This window comes from Pseudophryne corroboree, chromosome 2 (genome assembly GCF_028390025.1).
Source record: "Pseudophryne corroboree isolate aPseCor3 chromosome 2, aPseCor3.hap2, whole genome shotgun sequence".
Classification (NCBI taxonomy): domain Eukaryota; kingdom Metazoa; phylum Chordata; class Amphibia; order Anura; family Myobatrachidae; genus Pseudophryne; species Pseudophryne corroboree.
Window position 1 is genome coordinate 873936534 of NC_086445.1, and position 19042 is coordinate 873955575.

Sequence of the window (19042 nt, forward strand, 5' to 3'; positions counted from 1 at the left end):
ACGTTAACCACCTCGGAACATCCTCCCTTATACGTCACCTGCAGCGCATTCATAATAAGTCAGTGACAAGTTCAAAAACTTTGGGTGACAGCGGAAGCAGTCCACTGACCAGTAAATCCCTTCCTCTTGTAACCAAGCTCACGCAAACCACCCCACCAACTCCCTCAGTGTCAATTTCCTCCTTCCCCAGGAATGCCAATAGTCCTGCAGGCCATGTCACTGGCAAGTCTGACGAGTCCTCTCCTGCCTGGGATTCCTCCGATGCATCCTTGCGTGTAACGCCTACTGCTGCTGGCGCTGCTGTTGTTGCCGCTGGGAGTCGATGGTCATCCCAGAGGGGAAGTCGTAAGCCCACTTGTACTACTTCCAGTAAGCAATTGACTGTTCAACAGTCCTTTGCGAGGAAGATGAAATATCACAGCAGTCATCCTACTGCAAAGCGGATAACTGAGTCCTTGACAACTATGTTGGTGTTAGACGTGCGTCCGGTATCCGCCGTTAGTTCACAGGGAACTAGACAATTTATTGAGGCAGTGTGCCCCCGTTACCAAATACCATCTAGGTTCCACTTCTCTAGGCAGGCGATACCGAGAATGTACACGGACGTCAGAAAAAGACTCACCAGTGTCCTAAAAAATGCAGTTGTACCCAATGTCCACTTAACCACGGACATGTGGACAAGTGGAGCAGGGCAGGGTCAGGACTATATGACTGTGACAGCCCACTGGGTAGATGTATGGACTCCCGCCGCAAGAACAGCAGCGGCGGCACCAGTAGCAGCATCTCGCAAACGCCAACTCTTTCCTAGGCAGGCTACGCTTTGTATCACCGCTTTCCAGAATACGCACACAGCTGAAAACCTCTTACGGCAACTGAGGAAGATCATCGCGGAATGGCTTACCCCAATTGGACTCTCCTGTGGATTTGTGGCATCGGACAACGCCAGCAATATTGTGTGTGCATTAAATATGGGCAAATTCCAGCACGTCCCATGTTTTGCACATACCTTGAATTTGGTGGTGCAGAATTTTTTAAAAAACGACAGGGGCGTGCAAGAGATGCTGTCGGTGGCCAGAAAAATTGCGGGACACTTTCGGCGTACAGGCACCACGTACAGAAGACTGGAGCACCACCAAAAACTACTGAACCTGCCCTGCCATCATCTGAAGCAAGAAGTGGTAACGAGGTGGAATTCAACCCTCTATATGCTTCAGAGGTTGGAGGAGCAGCAAAAGGCCATTCAAGCCTATACAATTGAGCACGATATAGGAGATGGAATGCACCTGTCTCAAGTGCAGTGGAGAATGATTTCAACGTTGTGCAAGGTTCTGATGCCCTTTGAACTTGCCACACGTGAAGTCAGTTCAGACACTGCCAGCCTGAGTCAGGTCATTCCCCTCATCAGGCTTTTGCAGAAGAAGCTGGAGGCATTGAAGAAGGAGCTAACACGGAGCGATTCCGCTAGGCATGTGGGACTTGTGGATGCAGCCCTTAATTCGCTTAACAAGGATTCACGGGTGGTCAATCTGTTGAAATCAGAGCACTACATTTTGGCCACCGTGCTCGATCCTAGATTTAAAGCCTACCTTGGATCTCTCTTTCCGGCAGACACAGGTCTGCTGGGGTTGAAAGACCTGCTGGTGACAAAATTGTCAAGTCAAGCGGAACGCGACCTGTCAACATCTCCTCCTTCACATTCTCCCGCAACTGGGGGTGCGAGGAAAAGGCTCAGAATTCCGAGCCCACCCGCTGGCGGTGATGCAGGGCAGTCTGGAGCGACTGCTGATGCTGACATCTGGTCCGGACTGAAGGACCTGCCAACGATTACGGACATGTCGTCTACTGTCACTGCATATGATTCTCTCAACATTGATAGAATGGTGGAGGATTATATGAGTGACCGCATCCAAGTAGGCACGTCACACAGTCCGTACTTATACTGGCAGGAAAAAGAGGCAATTTGGAGGCCCTTGCACAAACTGGCTTTATTCTACCTAAGTTGCCCTCCCACAAGTGTGTACTCCGAAAGAGTGTTTAGTGCCGCCGCTCACCTTGTCAGCAATCGGCGTACGAGGTTACATCCAGAAAATGTGGAGAAGATGATGTTCATTAAAATGAATTATAATCAATTCCTCCGCGGAGACATTGACCAGCAGCAATTGCCTCCACAAAGTACACAGGGAGCTGAGATGGTGGATTCCAGTGGGGACGAATTGATAATCTGTGAGGAGGGGGATGTACACGGTGATATATCGGAGGGTGAAGATGAGGTGGACATCTTGCCTCTGTAGAGCCAGTTTGTGCAAGGAGAGATTAATTGCTTCTTTTTTGGGGGGGGTCCAAACCAACCCGTCATATCAGTCACAGTCGTGTGGCAGACCCTGTCACTGAAATGATGGGTTGGTTAAAGTGTGCATGTCCTGTTTTGTTTATACAACATAAGGGTGGGTGGGAGGGCCCAAGGATAATTCCATCTTGCACCTCTTTTTTCTTTTCTTTTTCTTTGCATCATGTGCTGATTGGGGAGGGTTTTTTGGAAGGGACATCCTGCGTGACACTGCAGTGCCACTCCTAGATGGGCCCGGTGTTTGTGTCGGCCACTAGGGTCGCTAATCTTACTCACACAGCTACCTCATTGCGCCTCTTTTTTTCTTTGCGTCATGTGCTGTTTGGGGAGGGTTTTTTGGAAGGGACATCCTGCGTGACACTGCAGTGCCACTCCTAGATGGGCCCGGTGTTTGTGTCGGCCACTAGGGTCGCTAATCTTACTCACACAGTCAGCTACCTCATTGCGCCTCTTTTTTTCTTTGCGTCATGTGCTGTTTGGGGAGGGTTTTTTGGAAGGGCCATCCTGCGTGACACTGCAGTGCCACTCCTAGATGGGCCCGGTGTTTGTGTCGGCCACTAGGGTCGCTAATCTTACTCACACAGCTACCTCATTGCGCCTCTTTTTTTCTTTGCGTCATGTGCTGTTTGGGGAGGGTTTTTTGGAAGGGCCATCCTGCGTGACACTGCAGTGCCACTCCTAGATGGGCCCGGTGTTTGTGTCGGCCACTAGGGTCGCTAATCTTACTCACACAGCTACCTCATTGCGCCTCTTTTTTTCTTTGCGTCATGTGCTGTTTGGGGAGGGTTTTTTGGAAGGGACATCCTGCGTGACACTGCAGTGCCACTCCTAGATGGGCCCGGTGTTTGTGTCGGCCACTAGGGTCGCTTATCTTACTCACACAGCGACCTCGGTGCAAATTTTAGGACTAAAAATAATATTGTGAGGTGTGAGGTATTCAGAATAGACTGAAAATGAGTGTAAATTATGGTTTTTGAGGTTAATAATACTTTGGGATCAAAATGACCCCCAAATTCTATGATTTAAGCTGTTTTTTAGTGTTTTTGGAAAAAAACACCCGAATCCAAAACACACCCGAATCCGACAAAAATAATTCGGTGAGGTTTTGCAAAACGCGTTCGAACCCAAAACACGGCCGCGGAACCGAACCCAAAACCAAAACACAAAACCCGAAAAATTTCAGGCGCTCATCTCTAGTATATATAGTAAGTGGTTTTCATATGATAATCCGCAGGGAATCAGATGTGGCTCAAGATTGAAGTATTACGTTTAATAATTTTAATGTAAAATGTAGGGCTTATGGCAGAGTTTCCCAAACTCCACCATTACAGTCCAGGTTTTAAGGATATCCATGCTTAAATTCAGATGGTTACATCAAACTGACTTGGGTACTTATTAAGTCACCTGTACTCAAAAATGGATATCCTTAAAACCTGGACTGTAATGGCAAAGTTTGGGAAGCACTGGCTTAGGGCATAGACGGCTATTTTAATTGACACTGTCTTTCATAACATATACTTTGTGCTATATATGTACATATAGGAGTAACTGTATTGTTTGTAGGAAATGTTAAAAAGTTTTCATGTGGTTTAAAATGAAATATTATGCATTAGTATGAATCTAGGGTCATAGTAACAGAGAGCGCTGCTATGATGTCCAACTCGCTTTCAAAGTACCTTCCAGCAAACAACTTCTCACCTACTCCAGATTAAGGAAGCTCCCTCTAGTGATCAAGCCGTGGCTGCAGTCATAGGGGGAGATTTATCAAAGCTTGGAAAAAGATACAGAGTGTGCTACCTATTGGTTATTATGACAACAGCTAGAGATCTTCAGTAAGTCAGTAGAGATGAGAAATTGTCTGCTTCATGTACATGATGGCTCTTACCAGAATTTGGCTTGTAGTTCTATGAAAGTTTAGATGTCCCCTATATAGGGCTCTCTGGGGTTGCCAATACTTATTGTACCACACTGCTATTCAAAAACTCTGACTATAGAACAGATGACAATACAAATAAATAAATGCTGATTTATCTTGAAATGAGCCAGGAATTAAAAAGAAAACACAATTAGGGAGAACAGTCATCTCATTTACAAAAATAAGGTATATACAGTTAAATGTCTGCTGTGTTTTGTTGCTTTTTGAGCTGTCCCTCATGATATGTTTTTTTATTATTATTATTATTATTATTATTATTATTGCTATTATTTATTTGTTTATATACTGTAACAATGACATATAGTGTGTGTCCCTTCATGATCCGCCACCAGTACTGAGATTCACCCAGGTGAAGTTTGACAGACATATGTCTATTTTGGTGGATGGCGACTTGGGTAATTAACTCCTTGGCGGATACCCCCTTTAAATATCAGTTATTCAAGTATGGTTTTAACAAAAAGCAAAATAAATGTAAAAAGAGGAGAGTGGTGAGCACTGTAATGTTATATCTAGTTCATTAAGGGCTGTCAGGAGCCATTTATCTGTCTGATCAGTCTCAGGATAAAATAATGACAGGTCATCGTCTGCTACAAGTCACACAGTACCTCTGAGGCACACCCCTGGGACGAGTTCTACATCCAATGCAGCACAAGAAGAAACAGGAGAGACAAGAGGTTAGACATAAAGAAACACAAAATCATTCAGAGAAGCATTACCATGGAAAATGCAGTAAGAAAATTTAGAAGAAATTATATATGAGTTTCACATATAGATATATAGACATATACACAGCTATAGACACTCATACTTTATGTATTTTGTATTTGTGTGTGTATCTATATATGTATACACATACATACATACATACATACATACATACCTGTACATATGAATTATTTCAATCTTTGACCTCTGTTATGTTTAGAACTGGGCCTATATACTTGTTTGAGACCGCATGGTCAAGAAAGATATAACCGGCACATCCATCTAACATGCCAATGGCTCCCGGCCAGGGCGCAACCCGTGAATAATCCGATTAAGCAAACATAATATTTTTTTTAAGGCTTCAGTCCACATTTAACAAAAACTTAAATTTCCTTGTGTTACATTTCTTTAAAGTTGTGTTACGTATGTTATCTTTTCCAAACATGTTTAGGAAAATTACAAATTTATTTCCTACATTTCTTACATGAACTTCTATTACACTCACAATTTCTTTAACTAGAAAAATGATTTTAAACAAGTGCATTTTGCAATGATAAATTGAAAGTTGAATATTGAGTAGAATTAAATACTCAAGTTTAACTGTGTCATTGTGGAACTATACAAATTATTGTATAGGATTGTTTGGCTACACTATGGTGGTCATTCCGAGTTGGTCGCTCGGTAATTTTTTTCGCATCGCAGCGATTTTCCGCTTATTGCGCATGCGCAATGTTCGCACTGCGACTGCGCCAAGTAAATTTGCTATGAAGATTGGTATTTTACTCACGGCGTTACGAGGTTTTTTCTTCGTTCTGGTGATCGTAATGTGATTGACAGGAAGTGGGTGTTTCTGGGCGGAAACTGGCCGTTTTATGGGAGTGTGTGAAAAAACGCTACAGTTTCTGGGAAAAACGCGGGAGTGGCTGGAGAAACGGAGGAGTGTCTGGGCGAACGCTGGGTGTGTTTGTGACGTCAAACCAGGAATGACAAGCACTGAACTGATCGCACTGGAAGAGTAAGTCTCGAGCTACTCAGAAACTGCTCAGAGAAGTCTTTTCGCAATATTGCGAATCTTTCGTTCGCAATTTTGATAAGCTAAGATTCACTCCCAGTAGGCGGCGGCTTAGCGTGTGCAATGCTGCTAAAAGCAGCTTGCGAGCGAACAACTCGGAATCACCCCCTATGTTCATTTGTTGCATAAATAAATGGAATAGCACAAGAAAGCCAACATTGCATGACTTATAATAGCCTGCAGTTTACGGACTCCACCTCATGGGGGAGCTCCTGCAACAATAAAAGCTGGCTAGTGATTGGAACAGTAAAGACTGCAGGCTGTATCAATTCTGCATAGGTTATATATACTGTACATTAATATTAATGGTAATGCCTAATGTTGAATAGGTGGGGTTGAGGTATTAGAACTGCATGAAATAAGGGGATATTCTTGGTTTTATACCAGAGCATGTTTCTGTAAAGTGAATACAATAAGTATCTGGACACTTATCCAGAGTGGAGGCTGCTATAAACCTTGTTTCCCCTTGTAACTTATAACAGAGTATGGTCACCTTTTTTCATAGTAAAAAAAAAACAAAAACCTGTTTGCATCCATTTTGTTTTCTGAACCAACTTACATAAGAAAGCAGCGTATGAATTAACCAGGAATAAGCTATACTTCTGTGCCTGTCATAAAAGCATGTTACCTATAGGTTAGCTTTGCTTAGATCAGGGAAGCCCAACTGTCCAGGTTTTAGGGATCCCTGCTTGTGCATAGATCACCTGTGCCTAAGCATGGATTATCTTTAACACCTGGGCTGTTGTGGTGCCTTGAGGGGCACGTTTGAGAACCACATCTTTGCAGAGACTAGGGTTTATGGGGCCCACACACGGTGCTATTTGTGCTAGGTGAGATCAGAGCCTATACAATGTGCGCTATGTGATTTGGACTAAGTGGGGTATGCTATTTGAACTACATCCAATTGTGAATACACTACAATGTACTATGTGTGCTGTAGTACAAAAATACCTGCCTGCACATACTATTTTGCCTTGAGATATGGACTAGACGGGCGCGCGCATCACATCGCAAGGGACAATACACACTTTGCTATTTGAACTAGAAGCGATGCTATTTGAACTAAAAAGATCAAATAGCATGCAATAATTGTACCGTGTGTGGGCCCCATGAGGATGTAGATTTGGATAGATTCCCATCTATTTTTAAATCTCTCCAAATTCAATGTTGTATTTCCGGTGCTAAAACCATACTTACCTACTCTCCCGGAAGCTGCGGGAGGCTCCCGTTTTTTGGGGTAGCCCCCCGCACCCCCGGAAGAGTGGGCAGGTCTCCCGCATCCTGCTCGCATCTTAGTGATGCGAGCAGGATGGAGATAACCTCCCGCATTCGCGGGTCCGTCGGGTGGAGAAGGGGTTAAAATGACGCAAAACGCGTCATTTTAGCCCCGCCCCCTTCCCGCGGACCCGCGAATCGGAGAGGAGAGTTACAATGTAGGTAAGTATGGCTAAAACACACATTTACGAACATTTAAAAATCAATATGAAAAACATCTGTCCCTTAACCAAGACATCGATTTAGATCGTTTTGGATCGATTTTAAATCCATCCAAACTGACCTTTAGTAAATATACTCAAGGGGCCTTACAGTATGTATAATGTACACTTGATAGACAACTCAAAATGCACTGTTTTTGCACCAGTGTGTGTCCAGCAATATTTCATGTGCATGAAGCTTTATATTGTCCTGTTTGAATTGTGCTTTACCTTCAAAATGCAACATAATTTTTTGTTTTGTTATCTAAAAAATAATAATAAATAAAAATGTTACCATATTTGTTACGGTCAAGTTACGGAGTGCTGGAAAACACCTCAGAAGGCCTTAATGCAATATATCCAATAGATGAGCCATTAACATCAGTAAACCATGACCCTATTTCAGAATGATAATTACTAATCTCTTGGCCCCATAATGTAATTATTAACGGGTCACTATTCAACAGGTGCATTCACTGCAAACAGAAAGCTCTGTGTCTGCTGCATACTAACACTGCAATCTATTACATATTTAACCAAGAAATAGAAATGCCTGAAATATACATATTATTGTCATTAGTTACTGATACCCATTTCTCATACTTGCCTACCCTCCCGGAATCGGGTGTTCTTCCCGGCCCCCCGGAAAGGGGGGCAAGTCTACCGCTTTCCCAGGCAGCCCCCCGTGATCTATGTTTTATATACAGTATATAGTATAAAAAAAATTAAGGCACCCACCGGGCATTTTTAAAATAGTGGAAGAATTAGGTTATCAGTCAATATTTACCATACTATTCCTTTACCATACTATCCCGGTTTAATGGAATAGTATGGTAGATAAATATGTATATATATATGTGTGTGTGTATATTTATTTATTTATTTATTTATATCATACCTCCCAACTTTGATAAAGCATGAATCAAGACTCCTGTACGGCAAAGCGGCGACCTCTGGAAAAGGGGGTATGGCTTCAGAGAAAAGGGGCATGGAATCACACTAATGTCGCAATCGTGAGCCACGCCCCCATTTTCCATCACTGTAGGGGCATGGTCAGCACTCTGAGCTGCTGGCATGCCCCCAGTCCCTCTGTCTCCATGAATAGATGCTGTATGCGCACGCACACAGCGTCTATTCACTGCTGCTCTTCAGCAGAGCAGCGATTGACAAGAGCCTCCCAACTTCCGCCCCCCACCCCACGCAAAAATCAGGGCAATTGTGTGTGTGTGTGTGTGTGTGTGTGTATGTATATATATATATATATATATACATACATACATATGTACACACACACACACACACACACATAATGGAAAATGATTAATTCAGCCTGTTAAAGAGCTTAATTTCCTTATAAAATTTAAGTGGTGATTTAGTCTAGAAATTCCTTTCACTTATATTTTCCCTTTACCTATATACTGAGGCACTCTGTACATCATTGCCTTATAGTTAATGTTCTGCACTAGTCTCATTTTTTTTTTTAAACTTGAATTTCATGTAAATCCAGTTATAATTGATATGTAAGATACTGTAACTATAACTTGGTAGCTTTGCTGCTGGTTACTGTGACATCACACCTAGCCTGTGACATCACAATGCTACTTCCTGTAACATTCTATCTACAGCCGCTGAAGTTTCCAGTTACCATGCAGGAAGACAGGTAGGAGGAGGTGAGTCCTACATAGCAGCGAATGATGGAGGAGGGTAAGGAAAACAGAGTGCAGTATAGTCAAGACAAGATAGACAGAATAGGGGATATAGCTACAAGGACACATAATTTGGAGTAGCTCAGGAAGGAATTCCATATTTAGGAATAATAATGTAGCGTTACAGAAATAAAGAGGGCAGTATGGAGGACAAGCACACATACAGTGGATGCAGATAAGCCTCTATGAGGCAGGATCTTGCTTTGGAATGAAAAAGGAAATAAAATATATAAATGGCAAATTGATAAATTTTACAGTATGTTTAGTTCAATGAAAAGTGGTTGACTCATGGACACTCTATTGTACTTAAACTAGTAGTATGCTTAAGGATAGTCTTTTGTGTTTTTTATATCATCATCTGGCAAAGAGATTTGCAGAGTGTCGGGTGACCGGCAAAGAGATCTGCAAAGTGTCAGTTGAAGACGACGGGAAGGAGTCGCAGAGCAGAGGCAGCAAGGTCCTTGGATAGCAGGCAGGAGGTAAGTTAACATACACGTGTGTGTGTGTGGGGGGGGGGGAGATAGGGCTATTGAGAGCACAGTACAAAACAGAGACTGGGGTGGGAGCACAATACAAAACAGGCAGATGGAGGCAGCTCAGTATAGGACATACAAATGGTGTGGGGGCAGGGGCGGTGCTAGGGTGTTCGGCGCCCCCCTGCAAACTATAACCCATACTTTGAAAAGTGACAGGGGTTGGTCTCACAAATAATGGGCGTGGTAACACCATAGTACTCCCAATTCAATTTACGTCACACAATAGCACAATTTTATTCGCATTACACCACTCGTAGTGCCCGATTCATAGTATGCCACATTGTAGTGTCCCTTATTCACGTTTTGTCACACAGTAGCGCCCCCCTAGTTATGTTACACTACACATAATGCCCCTTATACACATAATGCCCACAGTAGTGTCCCTTACACATAAGGCCCGCAGTAGTAGTGCCCCTTATACACATAATGTCCACTGTAGTAGCCCCCTTACACAATGCCCACAGTACTGTAGTGCCCCTTATACACATAATGCCCACAGTAGTAGTGTTCCTTACACATAATTCCAACAGTAGTAGTACCTCTTATACACATAATTCCCACAGTAGTAGTGCCCCTTATATACATTACGCCCACAGTAGTACCCTTTACATGCATAATGTCAATAGTAGTAATGCCCCTTATACACATGATGCGCACAGTAGTAGTGCCACTTATACACATAATGCCCATAGTAGTAGTGCTGCTTATATGCATAATCTCCACAGTAGTAGTGTCCCTTATATACATAATACCCACAGTAGTAATGCCCCTATACACATAATGCCCACAGTAGTAGTGCCCCTATACACATAATGCCCACAGTAGTAGTGCTCCTTATACGGGATCAGTACTAAATGCCTCCGGTCGGAATCCCGGCGGTCGAAATACCGACGCCGGAATCCCGACCACACAATCCCGACAGGGGTGGTGAGCGGAACACAGCCCCTTGCGGGCTCGCTTCGCTCGCCACGCTGCTACGCTCGGCACACTATTATATTCTCCCTCTATGGGTGTCGTGGACACCCACGGAGGGAGAATATGTCGGGATTGTGGCGGTCGGAATTCCGGCGTCGGTATTTCGACCGCCGGGATTCCGTCCGGCGGCATCTTGACCGCATCCCCCTTATACACATAGGTGGTCATTCCGAGTTAATCGCTCGCTGACGATTTTCGCAGCGCAGCGATCAAGTGAAAAAGCGGCAATTCTGTGCATGTGCATGGTACGCAGCGCGCATGCGCTAAGTACTTTCACACAAAACTTTGTCGTTTTGCCCAAGCTCGAGTGACGTTTTTCAGTCGCTCGAGTGATCGTAGTATGATTGACAGGAAGTGGGTGTTTCTGGGCGGCAACTCTGCGTTTTCAGGGAGTGTGCTAAAAAACGCAGGCGTGCCAGGCAAAAACGCAGGAGTGGCTGGAGAAATGGGGGAGTGGCTGGCCGAACGCAGGGCGTGTTTGTGACGTCAAACCAGGAACTAAACAGACTGCATTCATCGCAAGATAGGAGTAGGTCTGGAGCTACTCAGAAACGCATGAAATTTTTCAGGCGCAATTCTGCTAATCTTTCGTTCGCACTTCTGCTAAGCTAAGATACACTCCCAGAAGGCGGCGGCCTAGCGTGTGCACTGCTGCTAAAAGCAGCTAGCGAGCAATCAACTCGGAATGAGGGCCATAATGTCATCTCTAATTTAAAAGACAGTTACAGTAGCTGTATCATTATGACTGTAACTTGCACACTGTGGGTATTGTACGATACTAACGTGGTCCTAGCACTAGGGAAGATAAACCTGGAGCAGATAACTTGGGTCTCTATGAGGCAGGATCTTGGTTTTGGATGAAAAAAGTCAATAAAACAGATAAATTGCAAATTAATAAAATTGGAAGTATGTAACAAAATGTAGTAGTACAATTATACACAAAGTCTGACCAAGAAATTCTGGTTGTTCAGATCATCATTTGGCAAAGTTCTGGCAAAGAGATTTGCAGAGTGTCGGGTGACCGGCAAAGAGATCTGCAAAGTGTCAGTTGAAGACGACGGGAGGGGTCGCAGAGACAGCAAATACTGCAGGATAACATGCAGGAGGTACGTTACCATACTTAAGTAATTGTGTGTGTGGTGGGGGGTATTGAGAGCACAGTACAAAACAGAGACTATGGTGGGGGGAGAGTGGACAATACAAAACATGCAGAAGGGAGCAGCTCAGTATAGGACATACAGATGGTGTGGGGGCAGGGGCGTTGCTAGGGTGTTTGTCACCCCCCTGTAAACTATAAATTTAAGTCCCCACATACTTTGTAAAGTGGAGCAAGCTGCCTGAAAAAAGGGGTGTCGTCTCACAAAGAAGGGGCGTGGCCACACATTAGTACTCCCAATTCAAATTACTTCACACAACAGAACAATCTTATTCACATTACACCACACGTAGTGCCCGATTCATAGTGTGCCACGTAGTAATTTTGCCGTTTGTCTCTCTGCTTGTTCATCCACTAACAATGTTTTTTCATCTTTTCATCTTAGTCTACACAGCAGTTGACCGTTGGCAAGTATAGGCAGGTATAGGTAAGTATTGTACCCCTCCCATTACCTATAGCTTCCAGGGGGGTTAGAGTTAGGCTGCAGGTGGGGAGAGGTTAGGGATAGGCTGCGGGTAGGGTGGGTTAGGCACCCCCGGGGGTAGTTCAGTTGCAGGGGAGGGAGGGTTAGGTTTAGGCAGCGGGGATGGAGGTAAGGATTAGGCACCTCTGCGGGAGGGTTAGATTTAGGCACAAAGGGGAGGTTAGTGTTAGGCTGCAGACAGGGAGGGTTAAGAGGGTGGGGAGAGGGGAAAACACCCCTACTCACCCCTGTCTGTCTTCTTTGCACGGGAACCGGCATCGGAACGACCACCAGGATCCTGTGCGCCGGGATATCGTACTGATCCCCCTATTAGTACACCTATTAATGCCTAGGGATAGGCGATCCTGAGGCCATGGTTCCCCAGAGGTTTCCCCCCAATGGGGTTTTTCCTCTCCTGAGTGCTGAAGGATGACTCTTCGTGAGTCCAGAGGTGTAGCTTTTATGCCACGATCAATCTCATGCCCGTCCCTGCAATGTATAAAAAGTAAAGTAATCGCTAATGCGATCACTTTACTTCTGGGTTTAGACCCCGGCTGCGCTACTTCACATGTGCATTCGTCAGACAGTGTTTGTGAGAGCAGACAGTAATGCAGAGAGATCCCAAGGATCCTTCTACTGGGAAGAATTGCATAATGTAGCCCACGGGCTGGGCCCGTGCTAGGGTGTTCGATGCCCCCCTGCAAAATATAAATTTGCGCCCTCCCATACTTTACAAAGGGACGTGCCAAATGGGTGTAGTCTCTCAAAGAAGGGGTGTGGCCACACAATAGTAATCTCATTTCATATTACACCACACAGTACCACAACCTTAATTACATTACACTGCACGTACTAGTGCAGTTTATACACATAATGCCCCCAGTAGTAGTGCTGCTTATGCATAATGCCCCCAGTAGTAGCGGCGCATATGCATAATGCCCTCAGTAGTAGCGGCGCTTATGCATAATGCCCCCAGTAGTAGCGGCGCTTATGCATAATGCCCCCAGTAGTAGCGGCGCTTATGCATAATGCCCCCAGTAGAAGCGGCGCTTATGCATAATGCCCCCAGTAGTAGCGGCGCTTATGCATAATGCCCCCAGTAGTAGCGGCGCTTATGCATAATGCCCCCAGTAATAGCGATCTTATGTATACTGCCCCCGGTAGTAGCGCGCTTATGCATAATGCCCAGAGTAGTAGTGCTGCTTATACACACAGTGCCCCAAGTAGTAGTGGCGCTTATGCATAATGCCCCCAGTAGTAGCGGCGCTTATGCATAATGCCCCCAGTAGTAGCCACGCTTATGCATAATGCCCCCAGTAATAGCGATCTTATGTATACTGCCCCCGGTAGCAGCGCGCTTATGCATAATGCCCTCAGTAGTAGCGTTCTTATGCATAATGTCCCGAGTAGTAGTGCTGCTTATACACACAGTGCCCCCAGTAGTAGTGGCGTTTATGCATAATGCCCCCAGTAGTAGCGGCGCTTATGCATAATGCCCCCAGTAGTAGTGGCGTTTATGCATAATGCCCCCAGTAGTAGAGTGCTTATGTATACTGCCTCCAGTAGTAGTGCCGCTTATGCATAATGCCCCGATAAGTAGCGCCGCTTATGCATAATGCCGCCGGTAGTAGCGCCGATTATGCATAATGCCCCCGGTAGTAGTGCTGCTTATGCATAATGCTCCCAGTGGTAGCGGCACATGCATAATGCCCCCAGTAGTAGCGGCGCTTATGCTTAATGCCCGCAGTGGTAGCGCCACTTATGCATAATTCCCCCAGTGGTAGCGCGGCTTATGCATAATGCCCCCAGTAGTAGCACACTTATTTATACTGCCTCTAGTAGTAGCACGCTTATGTATACTGCCCCCATTAGTAGAATGCTTATGTATACTGCCTCCAGTAGTAGTGCCGCTTATGCATAATGCCCCGATAAGTAGCGCCGCTTATGCATAATGCCGCCGGTAGTAGCGCCGATTATGCATAATGCCCCCGGTAGTAGTGCTGCTTATGCATAATGCTCCCAGTGGTAGCGGCACATGCATAATGCCCCCAGTAGTAGCGCCGCTTATGCATACTGCCCCCAGTAGTAGCGCCGCTTATGCATAATGCCCCCGGTAGTAGCGCCGCTTATGCATAATGCCCCCGGTAGTAGCGCCGCTTATGCATAATGCCCCCGGTAGTAGCGCCGCTTATGCATAATGCCCCTGGTAGTAGCGCCGCTTATGCATAATGCCCCCGGTAGTAGGGCCGCTTATGCATAATGCCCCCGGTAGTAGGGCCGCTTATGCATAATGCCCCCGGTAGTAGCGCCGCTAAAGCAAAATTCCCCCAGTGGTAGCGTGGCTTATGCATAATGCCCCCAGTAGTAGCACACTTATGTAAACTGCCTCTAGTAGTAGCACACTTATGTATACTGCCCCCAGTAGTAGAGTGCTTATGTATACTGCCTCCAGTAGTAGTGCCGCTTATGCATAATGCCCCCAGTAGTAGCGCCGCTTATGCATAATGCCCCCGGTAGTAGCGCCGCTTATGCATAATGCTCCCGGTAGTAGCGATGGTTATGCATAATGCCCCCAGTAGTAGTGCTGCTTATGCATAATGCCCCCAGTGGTAGCGGCGCTTATGCTTAATGCCCCCAGTGGTAGCGCCGCTTATGCATAATTCTCCCAGTGGTAGGGCGCTTATGCATAATGCCCCCATTGGTAGTGGAGCTTATGCATAATGCCCCCAGTAGTAGTGCGCTTATGTATAATGCCCCCAGTAGTAGTGCGCTTTTGTATAATGCCCCCAGTAATAGCGGCGCTTATGCAGAATGCCCCCAGTAATAGCTACGCTTATGTATACTGCCCCCAGTAGTAGCGCGCTTATGCATAATGCCCCCAGTAGTGGCGCAGGTTATGCATAATGCCCCCAGTAGTAGCGCAGGTTATGCATAATGCCCCCAGTAGTAGCGCAGGATATGCATAATGCCCCCAGTAGTAGCGCAGGTTATGCATAATGCCCCCAGTAGTAGCGCGCTTATGTATACTGCCCCCAGTTGTAGCGCCACTTACGCATAATGCCCCCAGTAGTAGCGCCGCTTATGCATAATGCCCGCAGTAGTAGCGCCGCTTATGCATAATGCCCTCAGTAGTAGTGGCGCTTATGCATAATGCCCCCAGTAGTAGTACGCTTATGTATAATGCCCCCAGTGGTAATGTGCTTATGTATAATGCCCCCAGTAGTAGCGACGCTTATATATAATACCCCAGTAGTAATGTGCTTATGTATAATGCCCCCAGTAGTAGTGGCGCTTATGCAGAATGCCCCCAGTAGTAGCGCGCTTATGTACACTGCCCCCAGTAGTAGCACGCTTATGCATACTGCCTCCAGTAGTAGCACGCTTATGCATACTGCCCCCAGAAGTAGCGCCGCTTATGCATAATGCCCCCAGTAGTAGTGCCGCTTATGCATAATGAACCCGGTAGTAGCGCCGCTTATGCATAAAGCCCCCAGTGGTAGCGCCGCTTATACATAATTCCCCCAGTGGTAGTGCGCTTCTGCGTAATGCCCTCGGTAGTGGCGGCGCTTATGCATAATGCCCCCAGTAGTGGCGGCTCTTATGCATAATGCCCCCAGTAGTAGTGGCGCTTATGCAGAATGCCCCCAGTAGTAGTGGCGCTTATGCAGAATGCCCCCCCGTAGTAGCACACTTATGCATACTGCCTCCAGTAGTAGCGACGCTTATGCATACTGCCCCCAGTAGTAGTGCCGCTTATGCATACTGCCCGCAGTAGTAGCGCCGCTTATGCATAATGCCCCCGGTAGTAGCGCCGCTTATGCATAATTCCCCCAGTGGTAGCGTGGCTTATGCATAATGCCCCCCAGTAGTAGCACACTTATGTATACTGCCTCTAGTAGTAGCGCCGCTTATGTATACTGCCCCCAGTAGTAGAGTGCTTATGTATACTGCCTCCAGTAGTAGTGTCGTTTATGCATAATGCCCCCAGTAGTAGCGCCGCTTATGCATAATGCCCCCGGTAGTAGTGCTGCTTATGCATAATGCCCCCAGTGGTAGCGGCGCTTATGCTTAATGCCCCCAGTGGTAGCGCCGCTTATGCATAATTCTCACAGTGGTAGCGTGCTTATGCATAATGCCCCCATTGGTAGTGGAGCTTATGCATAATGCCCCCAGTAGTAGTGCGCTTATGTATAATGCCCCCAGTAGTAGTGCGCTTTTGTATAATGCCCCCAGTAATAGCGGCGCTTATGCAGAATGCCCCCAGTAATAGCTGCGCTTATGTATATTGCCCCCAGTAGTAGCACGCTTATGTATACTGCCCCCAGTAGTAGCGCGCTTATGCATAATGCCCCCAGTAGTAGCGCAGGTTATGCATAATGCCCCCAGTAGTAGCGCAGGTTATGCATAATGCCCCCAGTAGCGCAGGTTATGCATAATGCCCCCAGTAGTAGCGCGCTTATGTATACTGCCCCCAGTTGTAGCGCCACATATGCATAATGCCCCCAGTAGTAGCGCCGCTTATGCATAATGACCCCAGTAGTAGCGCCGCTTATGCATAATGGCCCCAGTAGTAGTGCCGCTTATGCATAATGCTACCAGTGGTAGCGCCGCTTACACATAATTCCCCCAGTGGTAGCGCGCTTATGCATAATGCCCCCAGTAGTGGCAGCGCTTATGCATAATTCCCCCAGTTGTAGCGGCCTTATGTATACTGCCTCTAGTAGTAGCACACTTATGTATACTGCCCCCAGTAGTAGAGTGCTTATGTATACTGCCTCCAGTAGTAGTGTCGTTTATGCATAATGCCCCCAGTAGTAGCGCCGCTTATGCATAATGCCCCCGGTAGTAGCGCCGCTTATGCATAATGCCCCCGGTAGTAGCGCCGCTTATGCATAATGCCCCCAGTAGTAGTGCTGCTTATGCATAATGCCCCCAGTGGTAGCGGCGCTTATGCTTAATGCCCCCAGTGGTAGCGCCGCTTATGCATAATTCTCACAGTGGTAGCGTGCTTATGCATAATGCCCCCATTGGTAGTGGAGCTTATGCATAATGCCCCCAGTAGTAGTGCGCTTATGTATAATGCCCCCAGTAGTAGTGCGCTTTTGTATAATGCCCCCAGTAATAGCGGCGCTTATGCAGAATGCCCCCAGTAATAGCTGCGCTTATGTATATTGCCCCCAGTAGTAGCACGCTTATGTATACTGCCCCCAGTAGTAGCGCGCTTATGCATAATGCCCCCAGTAGTAGCGCAGGTTATGCATAATGCCCCCAGTAGTAGCGCAGGTTATGCATAATGCCCCCAGTAGCGCAGGTTATGCATAATGCCCCCAGTAGTAGCGCGCTTATGTATACTGCCCCCAGTTGTAGCGCCACATATGCATAATGCCCCCAGTAGTAGCGCCGCTTATGCATAATGACCCCAGTAGTAGCGCTACTTATGCATAATGCCCCCAGTAGTAGTGGCGCTTATGTATACTGCCCCTAGTAGCGCGCTTACGTACACTGCCCCCAGTAGTAGCACACTTATGCATACTGCCTCCAGTAGTAGCGCCGCTTATGCATAATGCCCCCAGTAGTAGTGCCGCTTATGCATAATGAACCCGGTAGTAGCGCCGCTTATGCATAAAGCCCCCAGTAGTAGCGCCGCTTATGCATAATGCTACCAGTGGTAGCACCGCTTATACATAATGCCCCCAGTGGTAGCGCGCTTATGCATAATGCCCCCAGTAGTGGCGGCGCTTAAGCATAATGCCCCCAGTAGAGGCGACGCTTATGCATAATGCCCCCAGTAGTAGCGGCGCTTATGCATAATGCCCCCAGTAGTAGTACGCTTATGTATAATGCCCCCAGTGGTTATGTGCTTATGTATAATGCCCCCAGTAGTAGCGGCGCTTATATATAATGCCCCCAGTAGTAATGTGCTTATGTATAATGCCCCCAGTAGTAGTGGAGCTTATGCAGAATGCCCCCAGTAGTAGCACGCTTATGTACACTGCCCCCAGTAGTAGTAAGCTTATGCATACTGCCTCCAGTAGTAGCGCCGCTTATGCATACTGCCCCCAGTAGTAGCGCCGCTTATGCATAATGCCCCCAGTAGTAGCGCCGCTTATGCATAATGCCCCCAGTAGTAGCGCCGCTTATGCATAATGCCCCCAGTAGTAGCGCCGCTTATGCATAATGCCCCCGGTAGTAGCGCCGCTTATGCATAATGCCCCCAGTAGTAGCGCCGCTTATGCATAATGCCCCCGGTAGTAGCGCCGCTTATGCATAATGCCTCCAGTGGTAGCGCCGTTTATGCATAATGCCCCCAGTGGTAGCGCCGCTTATGCATAATGCTACCAGTGGTAGCGCCGCTTATACATAATGCCCCCAGTAGTAGCGGCGCTTATTCATGATGCCCCCAGTAGTAGTGCGCTTATGTATAATGCCCCCAGTAGTAGTGCGCTTTTGTATAATGCCGCCAGTAATAGCTGCATTTATGTATATTGCCCCCAGTAGTAGCACGCTTATGTATACTGCCCCCAGTAGTAGTGCGCTTATGCATAATGCCCCCAGTAGTAGTGCCGCTTATGCATAATGCTACCAGTGGTAGCGCCGCTTACACATAATTCCCCCAGTGGTAGCGCGCTTATGCATAATGCCCCCAGTAGTGGCGGCGCTTATGCATAATG

At 46.6% G+C, this 19042-nt stretch overlaps 1 protein-coding gene across 6 annotated transcripts in view; it reads right to left on the reverse strand.

Annotated features, from left to right (window-relative positions):
- Positions 1-19042, reverse strand: part of GIT1 (GIT ArfGAP 1) — a 306604-nt gene that overhangs the window by 111905 nt on the left and 175657 nt on the right. For 4 of the 6 annotated variants that reach the window (XM_063955944.1, XM_063955946.1, XM_063955941.1 and 1 more), the window contains exon 9: positions 4889-4915. The exons of the other annotated variants lie outside the window; for them this stretch is intronic. In XM_063955944.1, coding sequence (XP_063812014.1) covers positions 4889-4915 — 27 coding nt within the window. The remainder of the gene's footprint in view (positions 1-4888; positions 4916-19042) is intronic. 6 annotated transcript variants of the gene reach the window in all.